Source organism: Chanodichthys erythropterus, chromosome 3, assembly GCF_024489055.1.
Source record: "Chanodichthys erythropterus isolate Z2021 chromosome 3, ASM2448905v1, whole genome shotgun sequence".
Taxonomy (NCBI): Eukaryota; Metazoa; Chordata; class Actinopteri; order Cypriniformes; family Xenocyprididae; genus Chanodichthys; species Chanodichthys erythropterus.
In genome coordinates this window covers 13,665,113-13,685,210 of record NC_090223.1, presented here as the reverse complement: position 1 = coordinate 13,685,210, position 20,098 = coordinate 13,665,113, and the positions used below count along the sequence as shown (strand labels likewise).

At 36.1% G+C, this 20,098-nt stretch overlaps 2 protein-coding genes across 2 annotated transcripts; both read left to right on the top strand.

Moving 5' to 3' along the window:
• The first annotated feature begins 53 nt into the window (after positions 1-53).
• Positions 54-3,720, top strand: LOC137003469 (GTPase IMAP family member 5-like). Its single transcript, XM_067363645.1, has 2 exons — positions 54-636; positions 2,729-3,720. Exons 1-2 carry the CDS (start codon positions 54-56, stop codon positions 3,718-3,720), a joined length of 1,575 nt encoding a protein of 524 aa, XP_067219746.1.
• Positions 3,721-5,194: 1,474 nt separating this feature from the next.
• On the top strand, positions 5,195-19,475 carry LOC137003460 (uncharacterized). Its single transcript, XM_067363633.1, has 6 exons — positions 5,195-5,266; positions 7,815-7,893; positions 9,971-10,615; positions 14,725-15,384; positions 16,577-17,230; positions 17,575-19,475. The coding sequence occupies exons 1-6, from the start codon at positions 5,195-5,197 to the stop codon at positions 19,473-19,475; spliced, it is 4,011 nt and encodes a 1,336-aa protein (XP_067219734.1).
• The last annotated feature ends 623 nt before the right edge of the window (positions 19,476-20,098 follow it).

The following is a 20,098-nucleotide window of genomic DNA, read 5'->3' as shown; positions in this document are numbered from 1 at the left end:
TTGTATTTTGTCTTACAACTTGATGTTATTTATTTTTAGGTTGTGGGATAAAAATGGGTGGAACACACTCAATGCCGAAAGTGTGCTTGCATTTAGTCATGCTGGGAAGAACAGGAGCTGGGAAAAGTTCAACTGGAAACACAATACTGGGACGACAAGCTTTTAGTTTATTGAAGAGTTACAAATCTGTCACTCAAGATATTGCTGCAGAAGTCGGTGAAGTGTGTGGATTTGCAGTCATTGTTTATGACACTCCAGGAATTTCTGGTACAGAGAGAGAGGAAGAACTTAGACAATTTGAAGAGGTCCTCCAGAAATGTGGATCAGGCCTGTGTGTATTTCTGCTGGTTCTCCAAGGAGACCGATTCACTCAAGAAGACCAGATAATCATGGAGAAGATTGAAGAGCTGCTGGAAGAAAAGCACATTGAAAACACCTGGATTCTCTTCACCAGAGGAGATCAACTGGGTGAAGAAAACAAGACCATAAATAAAGTCATTAATGAGACTGAATACTTGAAGAAGCTTACTCAGAAATATGAGGGCAGATTCCATGTGTTCAACAACAAGACAAAAGGACCGAATGACCAAGTGAAATCTCTGATAACTAAAGTTTTCCAGAGGAACTTACAGAGATGTAAGTCTAATATAACTAGATCTTAGGGAAGGTTCACATAAGGCATAGAGGGATAAAGCTGTGTTCATTCAAATCAAAAGATTATTTCATTTTATTTCTTACAGTATTCACAGGTTTCCCAGTATTAGTATTAAGGATAGCGTTTAAGAAATGTTTTTGGCATAAATAAAAAGTGGCTTAAAACATAAGAAAACTTGTAAAGATACAACAAACCAAAGTTGTTTAAGCATTAGTGAGACTCTCTTTTATCTGCGCACAGTTATTTACTCTATGGAAACTGTAGTATGTTAGTATAGCAATAGGCATTTATCACACTTCCGCTTTCAAATAGTAGCATAAAAAATCTTCCGCTGCAGCCTGTATCAATCAGTTCGTTTACATCTGCACCAATAATGCGGTTATTTCTAATAATCAGAGTAAGGTCTTAATCACAGTATGTTTACATGACACGAGCAGAACTCTTCACTCCAGTTCACATGCAGTTTTCATTATTCTGATTATTCACTAATAAGTATGGTTATACCACACTCGCAGTATGCATGTTACTGCCAGTTGTTTTAATCTACTTGCATCAAATTCACGACGTACTGGATATTACTTTGGTGGCTTGATGAACATCACAATGCCTACGCTGCCGTTGCATTCTTCGTGCCGTCTGGATGAAGATAAAGAGCAGAGACTGAGTTGTGTTGAGTTTAGTGATCTGGAAAAAAGAAAACTTCAGATTAATGTCACTGAGTTCATTCACAAAGTTGTGTGAAGAACACACGGCGTCTGTGTAGACCCGAGCACATGCACTTTTGAAAGGGCGGGAATAATGCGATTAAGGTGTTAACATGCCTATATATTGCGATTAAAATTGGTGTACACCACCCAGTTTAAAGGATTAGTTCACTTTCAAATGAAAATTTTCCTAATAATTTACTCACCCCCATGTTATCCAAGATGTCCTTCTTTCTTCAGTTGAAAAGAAATGAAGGTTTTTGATGAAAACATTAAAGGATTTTTCTCCTTATAGTGGACTTCAATGGGCACCAAACAGTTGAAGGTCAAAACAGTCTCAGTGCAGCTTCACAAGGCTTTAAACGATACCAGACGAGGAATAAGGGTCTTATCTAGCGAAACGATCGGTCATTTTCGAGAAAAAAAAAAAAATGTATATGATTTATAAACACAAATGATCGCCTCGCAAATGCTTCCATCAAAACCGGACTTCCGTATTCTTCAAAAAGCTTATGCTGTATGTCCTGCGCCTTCCCTATTCAACTTACGGAACGAACGCGGCGCCAGTTCTGTTTTTCCGTAAGTAGAATAGGGAAGGCGTAGGACATACAACATAAGCTTTGTGAAGAATACAGAAGTCCGGTTTTGATGGAAGCATTTGCGAGGCGATCATTTGTGTTTATAAATCATATATATATATTTTTTTTTTTTTTTTGAAAATTACAGATCGTTTCTCTAGATAAGACCCTTATTCCTCGTCTGGTATCATTTAAAGCCTTCTGAAGCTGCACTGAAACTGTAATTTTGACCTTCAACTGTTTGGTGTCAATTGAAGTCCACTATAAGGAGAATAATCCTGGAATGTTTTCATCAAAAACCTTCATTTCTTTTCGACTGAAGAAAGAAGGACATGGACATCTTGGATGACATGGGGGTGAGTAAATTATCTGGAAATTTTAATTTGAAAGTGGATTAATCCTTTAATGCGAATTTGCTACTATTATGAGCTTAAGTGCATTAGTTCAATCGAAGTATTGCATTTATGATGTAAAGTTTAATCACAATATTGCCAAAATCCCATTATAATCGCATTATGAGGGTGCATGTAAATGCACTGAATGGCTCTGGCCATAGCAGGGGATTGTGGCGATTTATTTATGTAAAATTCAGCACATATAAGACACCAAACTCAGTTTAGAATAATTACTTGAGTATTGTGAAACCGAGGAAGATGGTTTCAGAATATTCAAATTCCTTTATGATACTAATCGGAGACAGATATGACGAGACACAGACTGTGATAAAGGTCAAAGTACGTGCCAAAATGAAATATGTGAATGTTTATAATCTGTTTTCTTTTGTCATACAGTTTCCAAACTTCCTTGGCGAAGTATTCCCATCAGGATCCAGGACACCTCTGATGACAGTCTCTCATACAGAAGGATTGTGTTGCTGGGTCGAAGAGGTGTTGGGAAGAGTGCAGCTGGAAACACGATACTGGGACAGGAAGTGTTCAAATCCACAAATGGCTCAAATGCAGTAACCCGTGAATGTTCAGAGAAACGTGTCACTGTTTCAGGCAGCAAAGTGTCTGTAGTTGATACTCCTCCATTCTTTGACACAGGGATGAATCCAGAACAGATAATGACAGAGATAGCCAGAAGTGTTTATTTATCCAGTCCTGGACCGCACGCTTTTCTCATTGTGTTTAAGGTCAATATAAAGATCACTGAACAGGAACAGCAGATCCCTCAGATGATTGAGATGATGTTTGGTGAGGGAGTGTTAAAATACTCCATCATTCTCTTCACTCATGGAGATCTGCTAGAAGGAAAATCCATGGAGCAAGTCATTGAGAAAAACAATGCATTAAGACGTCTAGTTGATCAGTGTGGAGGCAGATTTCACGTCTTCAACAATAGAGATCAGAATAACAGAGAGCAGGTGAATGATCTACAGCAGAAGTCTAACATAATGATAGAGCAGAATGGAGGAGGACACTACAGTAATGAGATTTATGAAGATGCTCAGAGATTTAAACAAGAGGAAAGAGAGAGGACACTGAAAGAAGAAGAGTTGAGACGGAGAGAGGAAGAGGAGAGAAAACCACAAGTGAAATTCCGCAGTGTTTTGATTGTTACTGCTGTTTGTGCTGGAGCTGCTGTTGCTGCGCTTGTTGGTGCCGCTCTTGCTGGAGCTGCTGGTGTTACGGCTGCTGTTGGAGCGGTTGTTGGATCTGCTGCTGCTGCTGGAGCTTTTGATGATGTAGCTGCTTGGACACAGAGGAGAAAGAGGGAGGAAGAGGAGAGGAGACAACAGGAGGAAAATGAAGAAGACCGGAACTTGAGAAAGTTAAAATGAGAAACAGTTATGAAGAAGTCAACTATGAAGAATGAAAGAGACACAGAAAAGAAAGAAAAAATATTATAAAAATCTTCATCATCATTATCATCCTCACTAGCCAGGTTTCATCCAAGTATTTTTTTTTTTTTTGTGAATTTTTTTTTAGCAATTCAAAATGTTTAGTGATATAACTGATGTATATGCCGTTTGTCGATAAAAAATTCTCAAATATCGACACAATCTTTTTCCGTTCTATATGTCTGATGTCATATTTCCGATGTCACAAAAATTTGTTTGGAAACATTTTTTGTCAAGAAAAAGAGCTTCAGTGTAAATTCATGTGCTGTCACATGACAGCATTAGCCTATACATGCTGCGTCCGCACGAATGTTGCTTTTATTTCAGTTTACAAAAATCACTTTACTTCAGCATCTGAATAATTAAAAGTAATGTCATATATTTGCATTTCAATTTCACTAAATTGTTCATTAATATTCATTAATATATAGTTTTAGCTCAATTTGGAAAATAAAGTAGTTGACTCCAAAAAGCTCTAATAAAATTTGAGAAATGTTATGTGAAAATAAGCATCAGACCATTTAACCAGTTTAACCCTCCTCCTCCTTTTCATTTTTGAAAGTTAGACATCAACCTTCTTAGTATTCCTCATTCAATTCATTATAAAGAATATAACAAGAAAAAAATCATAAAATTATAAAAGAATGCCTATTTTTGAATTCACTTTTTGTAAAAAAATTTATAGGGTCACTAACGACCCGAGGTGTGTATCAGTGTACGTATATTTTTTCTGCACAACAATAATTGAATCTTAGGTGACATAATAAGTGTAATTCACCTTTATTCCACAAGGTGGCAATGTCTGATACACATTGCTGAAGTGACGATTCATTTAGGCCCCATCCACATGGAGACGCGTTTTTGTGAATATGCACAAATTTTGTATCGGATAGGCGTTTTGTCCACACGGATCTGGCGTTTTCGAAAGGTGAAACCGCTATTTTTTGTATACAGCGCGCAAGGTTTTTGTGCATGCTCCAAGTCTTCTACGCTGCTTTAAGTGCATCTCTGTGGCAGAATTACAGCGCCACATAATGGTCTGGCATGTATACTACATCATTTTGAGTCGTTTCAGTGGTTTCGTGTGGATGCAGATATTTTTTGAGACGAGTAAAAAAAAAGATCGTTTAGGGTAAGCTCCTGCTTCATGTGGACGTAGCCTTAGACTGAAAACAAAAGAATAGGCAAAACATGAAATGGCTCAGCGATTTACTGCAGAGCAAGTACTGAACGCAATCAAATATGACTGTAACTGTTACTGGATGGATCTGGTGAATCTGTTAGTGATCGAAATATTGATTTTGAAGATGTTGAAAATTATATAGTTTTGAGAATATGTTTGAGATCGCAAATGGGCTCATATTCATGACCTCAAACATAAAACTAGCCTATTATTTGCTGAATTTACTGGGAAATGAGCTCTGACGAGGACAGTGATGATGGCATAAAACACCTGCTCAAATTGAGCCCTTTCAAGCTCCAAAAGGTAACAAAATACGATTTATTTTATTCTTCTGTAATTGTTACTCTAATATCAGAGGAGTTTTATATTATCGCGACAGGTAGAGATCCTTCCGTGATATAGATCTGGGTCAATAAAGACCCGAATATGTAAAAATGATTGGTGAAACAGTCATGCATTTAAGGGTTAAAGACACTCCGTTCTTATTTCTTATTTATCTACATACTCGTGCTGTCAAACTATTGTATAAATGCAATATCACACTCATAGCTGTGCAATATGGCTGTATATCAGCACGCTGTGATTATCTACAGCCGAATCACATCAGCGCTGATATACAGCCATATTGCATAGCTACAAGTGTGATACTGATCATATTTAGCTCAACTAAAGCAAACACTGATCTTCATAACGGTAACTTCAAACCAAACATTTTAAATGAAACATAAAGATCTAAACATCTGTTACAGTATTTCACAATTGCTTGGTTCTTGAAACCATCACTCATTTTCTCAAAACATTAAACACAAATCCAATCTTCAAACTAGTTTCACAAAACCTCTGACTCTTATGGCAAAATCAAACAAAGCTTTCAGATCATACACACATTAAACAATATATAAACACTACAGATCATTCATTAGACACTACATTTAAAAAAATGGAAAACACAACATCCAGAACATGAGGTTACAGAAAAAAAGTATATTGTAACACAGTAAACACATTTTGCCATTACATAAAATGTATAGAAATCACAAGTAATGTGAATTTAAAGTATGTACTACAAGTACAGTATTATATTCAATATTATATAGTATTGCATGTCTGTATATACAGTTCTTACATACTACAAACATACAGCAGTCTAAATGCAAATGACTAAAAGGTCAAAGAAAACTCTATAAAAGCATGATACAGTACACACACACACACACAAACACACACACACACACAAAGTTCAGAGTCAGTGAGAGATTCATTCTGCTTCAGCATCACGTCTTCATGTTGGGTCCGGCCTAAATCAAGTCAAGTCACCTTTATTTCAATTGCAATTTATACTACACAGATACTAGTCTAGTCTAGTCTAGTATAGTATAGTATAGTATAGTCAAAGCAGCTTTACAGTGATAGTAGGTACATGATGATCAGTAATGCAAAGAGGGTTCATTTTGGCTGTACAGCTCTAAAAGAAAATAGTGTCATTGTTCAGCTGAAGTCAGTTCAGTGTTTATTCACTTACATTGTAAAGACCATCAATTATTATGTAAATTACTGTAATTATTTTCCTCTATAAAGCAGTTCTGCAGAAAACAGTGATGTCATCATCTAGACTAGCTTAGTTCAGTTCTCATCCTATAATGTCAGTACTGTCAGATCAATAATATTGTTGAATATTACTGAATATTGCTGAGGACATTTTCCACATCACAGGCAATGTCGTCTCTTGCCAGGGAAAAACCTGTGCCGGATCCAGCCTTGTCTCCACACCCCTTGCTCTTTCTCCTCATCATCCTCTTACACATACTCTTCCTCCACTACTTTTCAGATTGTTTTCATCTATTGTTGGTATCTTCATTCAGCACCTGTGTCACCTGTGCACTCTGAACTGACCTATATTTTATACAGTTGATTTGATCACATCATTAGAAATAAGTGCCAATAATTTTGAGTCATTGTGTTTAAAGGATGACAGCTGTTTTGTAGTTGTGTTTAACTTTTGCCACATGTATTTACCATTTTGCAACACAGTGCAACACAGTGCAGAATGTGTTTTAGTGAGTAAGAATGTGTTTAGAGTTTTGCAAAAAGAGTGGATGAGATTTGCAAACAGTGTCTTATCTACCTGAACTTGTGTAAGGTTTTGCCTGCAAAGTGACTGATTTGACAAATGGGTTTAGGCCACTGAGCATTGGGTTCAGAGAATGGGGTTTAGTGTTTTAGCAATTGTGAAATACTGTAATTCTCAATAAGAGCTTCGGTAGATGTATGACTGAAATAAAGTTAAACTGGTGTAATAATTGAAGATCGCAATGCTGTTTGTTTTTGAGAGAGCGACTTTTTGGTTCAAAACCAAATGTTCATATTAATTTCAGCCCTGCATGGTCTCTGCTTGAAATAAGTCAAAATGGACATGATTCATTGGCATAGAAATAAAGCAAGATTTATTCTCTTTATTTAAGATCCTGCTGTATATAAAGCAAGGTTGATTTGATATTTTTTTCGATGTGGATTCAATGTAAAGTAAGTGATTTAAGCTGATAAAATATAAATTTTATGTCCATCTTGATCTATTTGTCATCATTGAAATAACATTATTCCAGGGTGCAAACCAAAAAATGTTAAGTTTCAACCTTGATTCAATGTTGATTCAACGCTGGTTTGCTATTGGAATAGAGAATTTTGAATTGTGAATTTTCACTCTGTCTAAAATGTTGGTGTCATTAATGTCTGTTTTTGCAAAAACAATTTCATGGCTGGTAAAAAAAAGTCATCAGCCATTGGCAGGTGTGGCAAAGTTCGTTTTAGGCCCTGTGCACACGTTCACATTGCAGCCTTTTGTGCCCTCTAGTGTGAGAACCACCGCATTGGAGAATTCCTCAACAGCTCACAGCTTGTCCAAATCGAGCTTGTCTTACATAATTGTAAAGGTTTGTGTAATACTAACCTTTCTTTCTCAGGTGCTGGATAAGGGGGTAGGTCATCACATCAGAGACACAGAGCAAAGCAGCTGTTATATCACTCATCTCCAATCATATCACTTTTCATATCACTTTCTGCCAAGCTGTCAAACGGAGTAAAGTGGGCTGTGACAAATGTGTTCAAAGGCGCATGCACAATTTAGGAATTTAGGAAAATCACACACTAGCTTGCTTTGTCAGAATTATATGTGAATATTGTTTTTTAAGTTTCATTTCAGCTGTGTGATCAAGTTTATTTAACCAGAAAAGATTACTATTAAAGCCACTGCTTTTTTCCATGCTGTTCAGATATGACAGTGATGACACTTCACTGAGAGTGTCATGTGTCGGGAAGTTGTATGGAATGTACGCCAAAGAACAGGTACATCCAGTTTGAGTTGTTATGAGTGCAAAACTTTTGATTTAAGACAAGCAATCACGCTTACAGTAATGCTAAGACCACTGAAACACATTTTATTTCTTAATGTCTGAAGTGCTGCTCGGTAGAAAAGTGACAGTTGTGTGAAGATGGCCTGCTGTAGCGAATTATCCAGACAACCTGGTGAGTCTGTTCATAAGATTTCAAAATACTGGAAGGTTTGTTGAGGATCTGTGCCACTGGCAGTACTTTGAAAGTACATACTTGAGGCCTGAAATAATGGACAGTTCATATTGCAGTAATACATTTCTGTAAAAAAAACATTATGTACAATCATTTTATTTATTTATTTATTTTTAAGAGAAGAAGGTCAGGGCAGTTTATCATTATGCCACAGAAGAGGAAATATACGTTGACCTCCGCACAGTGAGATTTGCATTTAAATGAAATAAGTGTAGAAGAATAAGAACTCCAAGACATGATATTAAAGGAACTGCTGTTACTCATTTTAAAAAGTGAGTATATTTTTACAAGACATTCTTTGGGTCGTACTGGTTCTTTGACAATGCATATGCATAATCTTTGTTTTAAGAGTCTTAAAGCAATAGTCATGTTACCAACTTCAATCATTACTGTGTTTCTGTCTCTTAATTAGGCCAGATTTTGAATCACACATCTACTCTAAATGTTAATTAATTAACAAAACTGTTAATACTTTTTTTTCACATAGTATAGTATAAATCTACATAGTTTACTGATAGTATACTTCAAAGTGTACTTTTTATAAACTAAAAATGTGCTACAAGAATTTAACTAGTAAACTATCAGTATACCTATAAGTTCACTTGTAGTAGTGTTGCCTTACAAATGAAAAACAGTTGTAAACTAGTTATGTACTCAAAGTTTGCTACTGCACTTAAAGTATGCTTCGTTTTATACACTAAAAAGTGGGCCAATGTAGTCCCAAATAGTATTAGAACATTTAAAAGTATACTACTAGTACATTGATATTAGGATACTTACTACAAACTATACTTAAACATACACTAGAACTTTACTTAAAAAGATAGTTCACCCCAAAATTTAAATTCTGTCATTATTTACTCAACCTCACATTCTCTAAAATATATTCTTCTACAGCAAAGGAAATAAACTTGATGAGAAAAATTTTATTTTTGGGTGAACTCTCTCTTTAAGATTATTAAATAAAATGAATTTGAAGTATACTTATTTTTTGTAAGGAACTGTCGGATGCGTGTGTTGTTAATGCAGTTGATCCACATTTTTCAACTTGCATCTTACGTTTGTACACTTACCTGTAAATGTTACAATAAATGTTAGTATTTCCATTTGTGTAAAGGATTATCTTGACAGCAAGCAAGTCTCTTTAACTCTCTTTAACGAGTGCTGGCACATGCCTGTGCATCAAATAGTGGATAGTGCAATAATTCAAACCTCATTCTTCAATATTTTACTAATATTTGCATTCCAAAATATAATCACTTCACATGTCCTTCCCCAATTACAGCAGCAATACTGACAGAAAGAGATTTTTCAGTAAACCACTGAAAGATTATGTACCGAACTGTCATTTTTTGTGTACTGTTACACCCCTAGAAACTGCAACATTACCATGTGCTTACACAAAACCTGTTTGTGTAATTTCAGTGTCTCTGGTCAAAGAAGAGGTGAGAATAGTGCTGCTGGGGTCAAGCTCAGATGTTAAAGCCTCCTGTGGAAACACAATCCTGGGACAAAAGGTGTTCTCAGAGTCACTGCCCCCCTGCAATTTGTTTGAGAGTCATGATGGGATGGTGCTGGAGAGACGTGTGGTCGTGATCAACACCCCTGACCTGCTTGATCTCATTCTCTCTCCTGAGGAACTCGACATGAGAAGATTGTTTTATTTGGCATACCCTGGACCTCATGCCCTACTCCTGGTCCTAAAGCCTGGAACATTTACAGATCTAGAGCGAGGTGTCCTTAAGCTCATTAACAACATTTTTGGTGCAGGTGCATCTGAGTATGTGATTGTTATCTTCATGCATGAGGAGCAGATGGAGTATATGAGCCTTGAAGACTCTGACAATATCAGCAGAGCCATTGAGTCTCTCCAAAAGGCCTGCAGACAACCACATCATCATCTACAGAGGAATGGAGACCAATTCGAGGTGCAGAAACTCATGGAGGGCATCGAGAAGATGGTGGAGGAAAATGGAGGCCATCATCTAAAGATTTCTGATGATTCAAAACCAGCTGAGAAAAAAGAGACAATCAGAGACAATCATCAAAGATCAAATACGCTTCCTCTAGGTAAATCTTTAAAATTATGATCTGTAAAGGAACGTCTTCCCTGCTCTTTTGATCACATCCATCAAATTGGACTAAAATTTGATTTTTATAATGTTTGACTTAACGAAGTGTTTTAATGCTGTCAAGGATATCAAGATCTTTTAAGGGCTGTTCACACTAACGATGATAACTATAAAGATAACTATTACCTATCCTATTATCTATTAACCATGACCAAAGCACTATAGCCTTCTGTTCATTATAAGCATGCTGGAGTTATGACATTAGGCGTGTCTCAGCTTTGATGTGGTGTCACGCAGATAGATTACCATCTGACCTGAAGCAGTGCATGCTGGTTTGGAATTTTGCTTGACTTGAAACAGCATCGTCATGTGACTATGATGTGTGCCATCAAAGTTGCGCAAGAGCAATTCCAGAGCAGTCGGCTGGCTTATTCTATGCAGTTTACACATTGCAAGCATATCCCCCTCCCCCAACAATAAACCCCTGGCAGTAAGAAAATAAAATTAAAATAATAATAAAATATAAAAATAAATACAGGCAAATTATATAAAAGAGTATATAAACATATACATTATACCTTCACACATCCAGAGTCTATATTCAATATCTCCTTCTTTAACAAAGTCCAAAAAATCCTCCCAGAATCTTTTTTCCTAATTACAGACTATTACTTTTTTTTAAGAGCCAATATATATATTACGTTTTTCAGCCATAGTCCAAGAGAAGGGCAGCTAACATTACTTCAACATAGGGCAATAAATACTTGGCTTGTAGTAGACATAAGTCCATCACATTTCTTTCTTTAAAATAATTGCTACAATAAGCTCCCTCAAATTCAATTCCTCTAATTATGAATCTAAGTGTCAGAAGAGACAACTAGATGGATGACGCTGTCCCTGTCTGTAATGGGAAGAATAAATGTGAATAAAATGAACATATTACCAACATTATTATATATTTTTTCAGTTGTTACCACAATTTATTTCAAAGAGTAAGAAAGCTTCTTTCTAATTTTGTTTGGAGTAACAGAAAGCCAAGACTTAGACTTTCTCTGATGTACCTGCCTTATGAAATGGAAAGGCTACATCATTGGCATCCTTCTGTCTCAAAACACAATGGAAACCATGCCTATGGGTTTCTAGACATTTGTTGAGTAACAGCACCTGCTGTGACTGTAAAGCACAAATGCTTGACATGTTCTATTGTAAATGCTGCAAGTGAAGATTATTTCTGGCTCTGTGGATGGTGGGTCTGTTCTCTGTCGTCGCCAGTCTCTCCTCACTTCTAACTGGTGTCCTCTTCTATTTTCACTGATTTCAATGGCTAATTGATGGCAAGCTTCCATCTAGTGCTAGTCTTTCAAATCACCTGGGTTGATGTTTCATGACTTTAAGTCTTGTTTACAAACATCTTTGTAGCAAAGTTTAGGCCTTCCTACTGGCCTAGAGCCAGTAGCAAGTTCCCCATACAGCAGGTTTTTAGGGATATGGCCAGTATTCATGCGGCTAACATGACAGAACCAGTGCAGACATCTCTGAATGTATACACCATTCTCTGACTGATTGGAGGCATAAGACATCAGCAGAGAGAAGAAAATGCCAAATACACCAAAAAATTTGGTGCCAGGACACTTGTTTCATGTCACTCCGGATTAGGAAGTGTTCAGAAAGTGACCCATCATACTAGACGGTGCCCTGCATGTTTTCATGGAAGGATACAGCCATCCTCAAGAGCTTGGGAGGGCATCCAATCCTTTGAAGTAAGATGAAAAGTTAGTTCCTGACATAGTCAAATAACTTGGTTAGATCAATGAAGGAGATGTAAAGTGACTGCCTTTGCTTTCAGCACTTCTCCTGCATTTGCCTTAATGAGAAGATCATGTCAGTTGTTGATCTCCCTACTCTGAATCCACACTGAGCTTCAGGATATACACATTCTGCAAGTGGTTTCAACCTGTTGAGAACTACAAGAGCAAAGGCTTTCCCAACAATACTGAGAAAGGATATCACTCGATAATTGTTACAATCATTGCGATTCAATTTATTCTTGTAGAGGTTATTTGCATCACACACGTCCTGGGGCGCTGTAACAGAAGTTCATGGAGATGGCTGAGGAGAATACCCTTCTAGCCAGCCTTGATGACTTCTGGAAGTATCCCTTCATTCCTGGGTGAAAACTTCTGAAAAAATCTTTGACCCACTAGTAATGACTGAAGTATTACCAAATCTTTCAAAAGGAATTACTAATTATTTGGATCAGGATTCTTAAGTAAGAAACATGATAACTCTCTAGTAACTACAGAAGTCATTGTAAACTTCAGTCATTACTAGTGTGTTACCATGACCTTCATCTTAGCACTAAAAGTGGTTATTGGCTCGTAATCATAGGGTAACCACTTTTGGTGCTATTTAGAACCATATCTTTAAAGGTGCTTCTACAGCACCTTTGTCAAATGGTTCTATGTAAAACCCATATCACATTTTATTTCTTCAACAAATATGGTGCTATACTGCACCAACAGTGGTTATTTTGCTCGTAAAGAACCTTTAAAGTGGCTTAACAGGTTCTTTGTATGACAGTGGTTCTATATAGCACCTTAACCACCCAAAAGAACCACCAAAGAACCAATGAAGAACCATACAGGGGCTTAACAGGTTCTGTATGCGCTAGTGGTGCTATATAGCACAACAGTCATCCCAAAGAACCGGTGAAGAAACACTGAAGAACCACTGAAGCACCAAGATTTGGTGCTATACACAGTGGTTCCCTTATGATTACGAGCCAAAGAACCACTTTTAGTACTATATAGCAGTGTTACCCAATGAGACTGCAATAGTCTCTCCTTCCATTGGAGGCAGCCCGTAGCTGGGATTATATCTCGTAAATGCTACCCCCCATATGAGAGATAATTAATTAATCAGTTAATCATCTATCTATCTATCTATCTATCTATCTATCTATCTATCTATCTATCTATCTATCTATCTATCTGTCCGTCTGTTTCTTTATAACATCCCTTGGCTTATAATATTGAGAGTACTGTGAACATTCTGTCATTTATCTGTTTGTAATCAAATAATATCTACTGATATGTTTTGTTCATATAAAAGTTCACTTACATTAATGTTACACTCAACATATCTTATTATGGGTGATTTTATTTTCAGAAACCAAAGCAAGGGGAAGTAAAAAATTTGATCATCCTAACAGTAAGTAGATTAAGTTATATATTTTACCAAATAGATACTATATAAATATTACTGCATATTATATCTATTGTAATTATATCTAGTGAATTGTTTGTTTAGGTTTTACATTTATTGTGGAATCTAGTTAGGAATTATTTATTTACACGTGAATTACATCCAAGCCATTTCTCATTTCATATTCAGCCAGAACATTCAAACATGTTTAAATTGTCAGTATGATTATATTGGTGCAGTGTGCAAGCGGGCACTCAAAGGGTTCGGTTAGGCACTAGTAGAAATGGCGGTGAGAGTTTCCGGTTAGAGAAACTGGAGCAAGAGAGCGGGTCCAATTTGAAGAATTTTATTCAAATTACAGCTGCATGTATGAAGTATTATAGCCATTCGCCCATAGGGGTATGTGTGGTCTACAATGAACAAAGAAAACAAAATACAATATAATTTTACTGATAAACAGTATTACAAATAACATAAAGAAATTTAACCTTATTACAGTAGTAGTAACATTAAATAAATTATAAAGTGTCAAACACGAGGTAAACCACAGCTTCACATTTTGAGAATATAACGATTATTATTAAACTAGTACAGCTCACTAATGACTATAAAAAAAAAAAATGTACAAATATCAGATAACAGCTAAGAATGTAAAACGAAAACTTACTTCTTAATCATTCACTCACAGGAACAACAAACAACATGCAGAAGTACGAATTCTGGTGCAAAGAACAAGTCAGCTTTCCCACCGATACAATGCCTCCTGATACTGACATGTCCCGACTTGCCCAGATAATAATAAAAGATATATACATAAAGATACCTCTAGGGGGCATCGTTGGGCTTTCATACAGTGCAGGTTCTTAGGTTTTTTTCTTTACAGTATTTTGTTTTGTGTTTCAGTGTGTGATCTGAGGATTATTCTTCTGGGGAAGAATGATTCAGAAAACCACAAAGTTAGAAACCTAATCTTGGGAATAGATGTGAGTGACAGTGAAGAACTGGCAGCTTTACTAAAGCACAAAGTGCTGTTCAGTCGAACAGTGAAGGACAGACATGTGAGCATCATCAACAGTCCTCAGCTGCTCCAGACAAACATCTCAGATCATCAGATCACACAGACAGTGAGAGAGTGTGCGTCTCTGTCTGATCCAGGACCTCATGTCTTCATACTCGTACTGCAGCACAATGACTTCACTGAGGAGGACATGACAAGAGTGAAATATGTGATGAAACTCTTCAGCAAAGAGGCGATTAAACGCACCATAGTGATCACAACTGATGAAGAGACTGATGGCTCACAAATGAGTCCTATGGGAAAGAATACAAGTGTTCATCAGTTGATAAAGGAGTGTGATGAAGAACATCTGCAGCTTGATGAAACAAAACCAGACTTGTGTTTTGAGATATACAAGAGGGTTGATAAGATACTCAAGGGAAACCAGGAAGACCATCTCACATGTGAGATACAAGAAGATGTGAAAGAAACACCAGTGGATGAAGAGCCTATCAGTTCAGCAAAAGAAACCAAGAAGAGTTCTTCCCAAAAAGATGATGGGAAACGCAAAAAGATGAAGATAAAAATAAAGAGAAGAAGTGAAGGAAGACATTTTTGTAAGTTTTCAGAATTTGTTTTATAATCATGTTAATTTCAATTAAATACAAGGATGTTTTGTCTTTGTTAGAGATAGATGATATTATATCTGATAATATATGTTTAAATAGTGTCTAATTTCATTTGATTTGAGCAGCAATATAGATAATAATACAAGTAGAATTGTAATCCAGCTGATTAAATAATCTTTGCAGTTTGCAGAGTCTGAGCAATCCTTAATAAAGTCTGCACTCTAAAACATATTTATTCAGCAGCAGGAGATGAAATACAAACATTTCTCAATTAATTATACAGAAAATGTTTTTTTTTTTTTTATTAATTATAAATATATGGACAATTTACATGCAATGCAAAACCTTTGCAATACATGATATACAGTTATGATGTGGAAAACAACCCTGTATTGTTTTTTGTCCACACACTCAACATCTGATTTAATGAATATATTTGCCTTTTTATTATTATTATTATTATTATTATTATTATTTTTTTATCTCTTATAAGTAAACATCAGAGGATATCTGAAAACATCTTTCAAAGAATAATCTGAAAATGCTTTTCTTCTTTGCAAGCATCAAGGGGTTCCCAAAAAAGACCTCTTAGAAATTGAAGATGTTGAAGACAAGGTGGAAAAACTTGATTCAATGGAGTTTGTAGTTTCACCTTGTGGACGTAAAACACAATGTTTTTATAGATGATAATTCCTTAGAAACAGGTTCTATAACATCACGTCGAGCGAAGAATAGTTTAATATTTACATCAATTTTGACAAAATTCAGTGTTTTCTTGACCAGTGGTAGGAGCTTTTTCATTTCGAAGGCCCCTAAAAACACTTTTAATAAAGGTCCTCAGTGGTCACTTACAGATCCCAACTGTTACACTTGTGGAGTAGGAATGGCAATATGCAGTGTAAACATAATTTTTTTGTAAAATATTTACATTCATTCTTTTCATTTATTTATTCATTTTACAGTTGAGGCAAGAAAGCATTCTCCAAAATGGCTTCGCCAATGTAAGTTATTAATTAAATCACAGCTAGCTATATATTTTAATGGTGCTTTAAAGTGATTGGTGTTAAGGCATACCAAATGATGTGCCAAAGCTTGAACTGAGTATAATGTCCCTTAATCTGTTTTTCAGTGTCACTGAATTTCTCTGGAAAACAGAGTCTAAATCTGGTGCTGTGTGGAAGTGATACAACACTTAAGGACTCTGTGTCAAAACTTTTACGAGGGAAAATTTTAAAACCTTTACATGAGAGAGCAAGCAGTGAAGAGTGTGTGAAGATAGAGGAGAAGATTCATGGATGTCTGATCAGTCTGGTGAAGCTTCCAGCTCTCAATCGGCTCTCAGAGGAGGAAGTGATGCGTCAGACTCTCCACTGTGTGTCTCTCTGTGATCCTGGAGTTCATGCTTTCCTTCTTGTTGTTCCTATTGGTCCACATACTGATGATGACAAAGCAGAAATAGAGAAGATCCAAAAAATATTTGACTCCAGGGAGCATTTTATTGTTCTTTTCACAACTGAGCTTACTGTTGAAGAAATTGTGTTTGATTTTCTCAAATCCACAATAAGTCAGAGATTGATCAGATTCTATGGGGGTCAATGCAGTGTGATGGGATTAAAGGAATCTAAAAACTCAGGACAGATCCCAGATCTACTGGATTACATAAAGAAGATGAAGACTGAACCCTATTCACTTCAGATGCATAAGGAAGCTCAAGAGAACCGATTCAGACATGGAACCGAAGAAAGACTGAGTGAAAGCAAAGAACAAAAGAATCAGCCAGAGGGTGAGTGATTTTTTTTATTATAATTTTTTTATTTTTTTTATTGTGCATCTTCATAATAATGAGTTCCTCCAATTTATAATTTTATTTCAATAACAAAAGGTAACAAAATCAATTTGATTTAATAATATATACAGTAACATAGACTGTAACTCACAATAAATAACAGTGACACATTGCAATTTTAGATTAGTGTTTTAGTGTACATTCATTAACATACAAATTATGGTTAATGGGACAGATTATCAACTAAAAAAGACTTAATGTTCATAATTTGACAACAGGCTAGAAACTCTAAACTTAAACCTGCATGGTGTTATTATATGAATTCTACCAACATTTTCCAGATGCTGAAGCTAAACCAGATGATCAAGAGTGTCTGAGGATTGTGCTGATCGGTATGACAGGAAGTGGAAAGAGTGCAACAGGAAACACTATTCTGGGAAGAAATGAGTTTCAGAGCCGATTAAACGCAGATTCAGTGACGAATGTTTGTAAGAAGGGAGTTGGTGAAGCTGATGGTCGATCAGTAGCTGTTGTTGATACTCCAGGACTATTTGATACAACACTGTCAAATGATCAAGTGATGGAAGAAATAATGAAATGTGTTTCACTATTGTCACCTGGACCTCATGTGTTTGTCATTGTGTTGAGTTTGGGAAGATTCACCAAGGAGGAAAATGATACTATGCTACTGATAAAGAAGATCTTTGGCCTGAAAGCTGCTCAGTTCAGCATCGTTCTGTTCACTAGAGGAGATGAACTTGAGGAGGAGTCTATAGAAGATTATGTGAGGAGAAATAACTGTGCAGAACTGAAGAAACTGATCAGAGATTGTGGAAACAGATTCCTGGTTTTCAATAACAGAGAAAAACAAGACAAAACTCAAGTGATTCAACTTTTAAACATGATAGAAGAGCTGAAAAATACTAATGAGGGTCGATACTTCACTAACAGCATGTTTGAGGAGGCAGAGATGAGCATTAAAAGAAGAATGGAGGAAATAATGAAAGATAAAGAGACAGAAATCCAGAATCAGAAGGATGAATTAAAAGCCAAATATGAGAGAGTAATGAAAGACATGATAAGCAGATTTGAGGAAGAAAAACAAAGAGCAGATGAGGAAATGCTTAAAATGGAGAATCAATTCACAGAAAAGGGGGGAAAACTCAAACAAGAGTTTGAAGAAAAAGAGAAAAAAGAACAGAGAAAACGAGAGATTGAAAATCAGAAACGATCAGAAGAGGAAAAACAGCAAAGAGCTGAATATTATCAGAAAATAGAAGAGATTAAGAGAGAGATTGAAAATCAGAGATCACAGTATGAAAAACAGCAAAAAGAAAGAGAAGAAGAAGATAAAAAGAGAGAAGAGAAATACAGACAAGATCTAGAAAAGATGAAAAATGAACAAGAACGCATTTTAGTAGAGTTACGAATTAATCATGAGGAAGAAACTAAGAGAGATATGGAGGAGAAAAGGAGGCATGAAGAAGAAGAGGAGGAGAGAAGGAGATGGAAAATAAAAATAAAAGAGGCTGAAAATGACAGAAAAGAAATTCAAGAGGAAATTAAACAACAGCAGAGAGAATGGGAGGATGAAAAGAAACGACAGATGAGTAATCGAGAGGAAGAAGAAAGAAAGAGAAAAGAGAAACATGAGGAACAACTGAGAGAAAAACAAGAAGAACTGGAGAAAATGAAAAAAAGATTTGAAAGAGAGAGAGAAGAAGAAAGACAGAAAGTAGAGGACGAGAGACAGAAACAGAGAAGAGAGAAAGAAGAAAAAGAGAAAGAATATGAGGAAAAGAGACATGAAATGAAAAGACATTATGAACAACTAGAACAAGAGAGAAAAGAGGAGTGGGAGAGAAGAAAACGAGAAGATGATGAGAGACGAGAAGAAGAGAGAAAGAGATGGAAGAAAATGATTGAAGATCTGAAACAAGAGCAAGAAGAAGAGATCAAGAGAAGAAAAAGAGAGAGGGAGAGGAAAGAAAGAGAACAGACAGAACGAGAGAAATTAAAACAGACATATGAAAAAGAAATAAAAGACATGAAGAAGAAACATGAAGATGAAGCCAGAAAACAAGCAGAAGAATTTAATCTCAGAGAAAGAGAACAACAAAAACAACATGAAACACTACAAAAACTCTATGAACACATGAAGAAAGAGAAAGGAGAAGAAATAAAAGAGCTACAAAAACAGGTTGAAGAGCTGAGGAATAAACCCAACTGTGTCATTCTGTGATATTTCTGAGCATGACTCGAGTAATAATATTAATGAGTAAGCTTTGATTTCAGTCATTTCTTTGAACTGGATTCTATTTGATTACTTTGACTGTTGCGATCCCATCGGACTTGTGATATCTGCCTGAATCGTAACAAAGCACTGTTCGCCAGAGGAGAACTGGCCCCCCAACTAAGCCTGGTTTCTCACCATTTTTTTTTTCTTTCCATTTTAACACGTTTGCCACCTGATGTCACCTGTTGGAGTTTGGGTTCCTTGCCAATGTCGCCTTTGGCTTGCTTAGTTGGGGACACTTGACATTTGATATTCAACAGTGCTTTGATCTGTCTGCATTGACACCATTTTCTTTAAAAGCTGCTGTGCAGCCAAAATTATATACCAGTTATCACTGTAAAGCTGCTTTGACACAATCTGCATTGTAAAAAGTGCAGACTTGACTTAGATCTAACTGGACTGAGGTCCAAAAATTGAAAAATCACAGCCTTATTTTCACACAAAATTAATCATCCTCTTTAGTGTTATTTGATCATTATGATATTTTTCTGAACCATTGTACATTGCCAATTTCATATTGCATGACTATTAATACAGAATCAATAAAAGCATAAAATATTGCAACATTA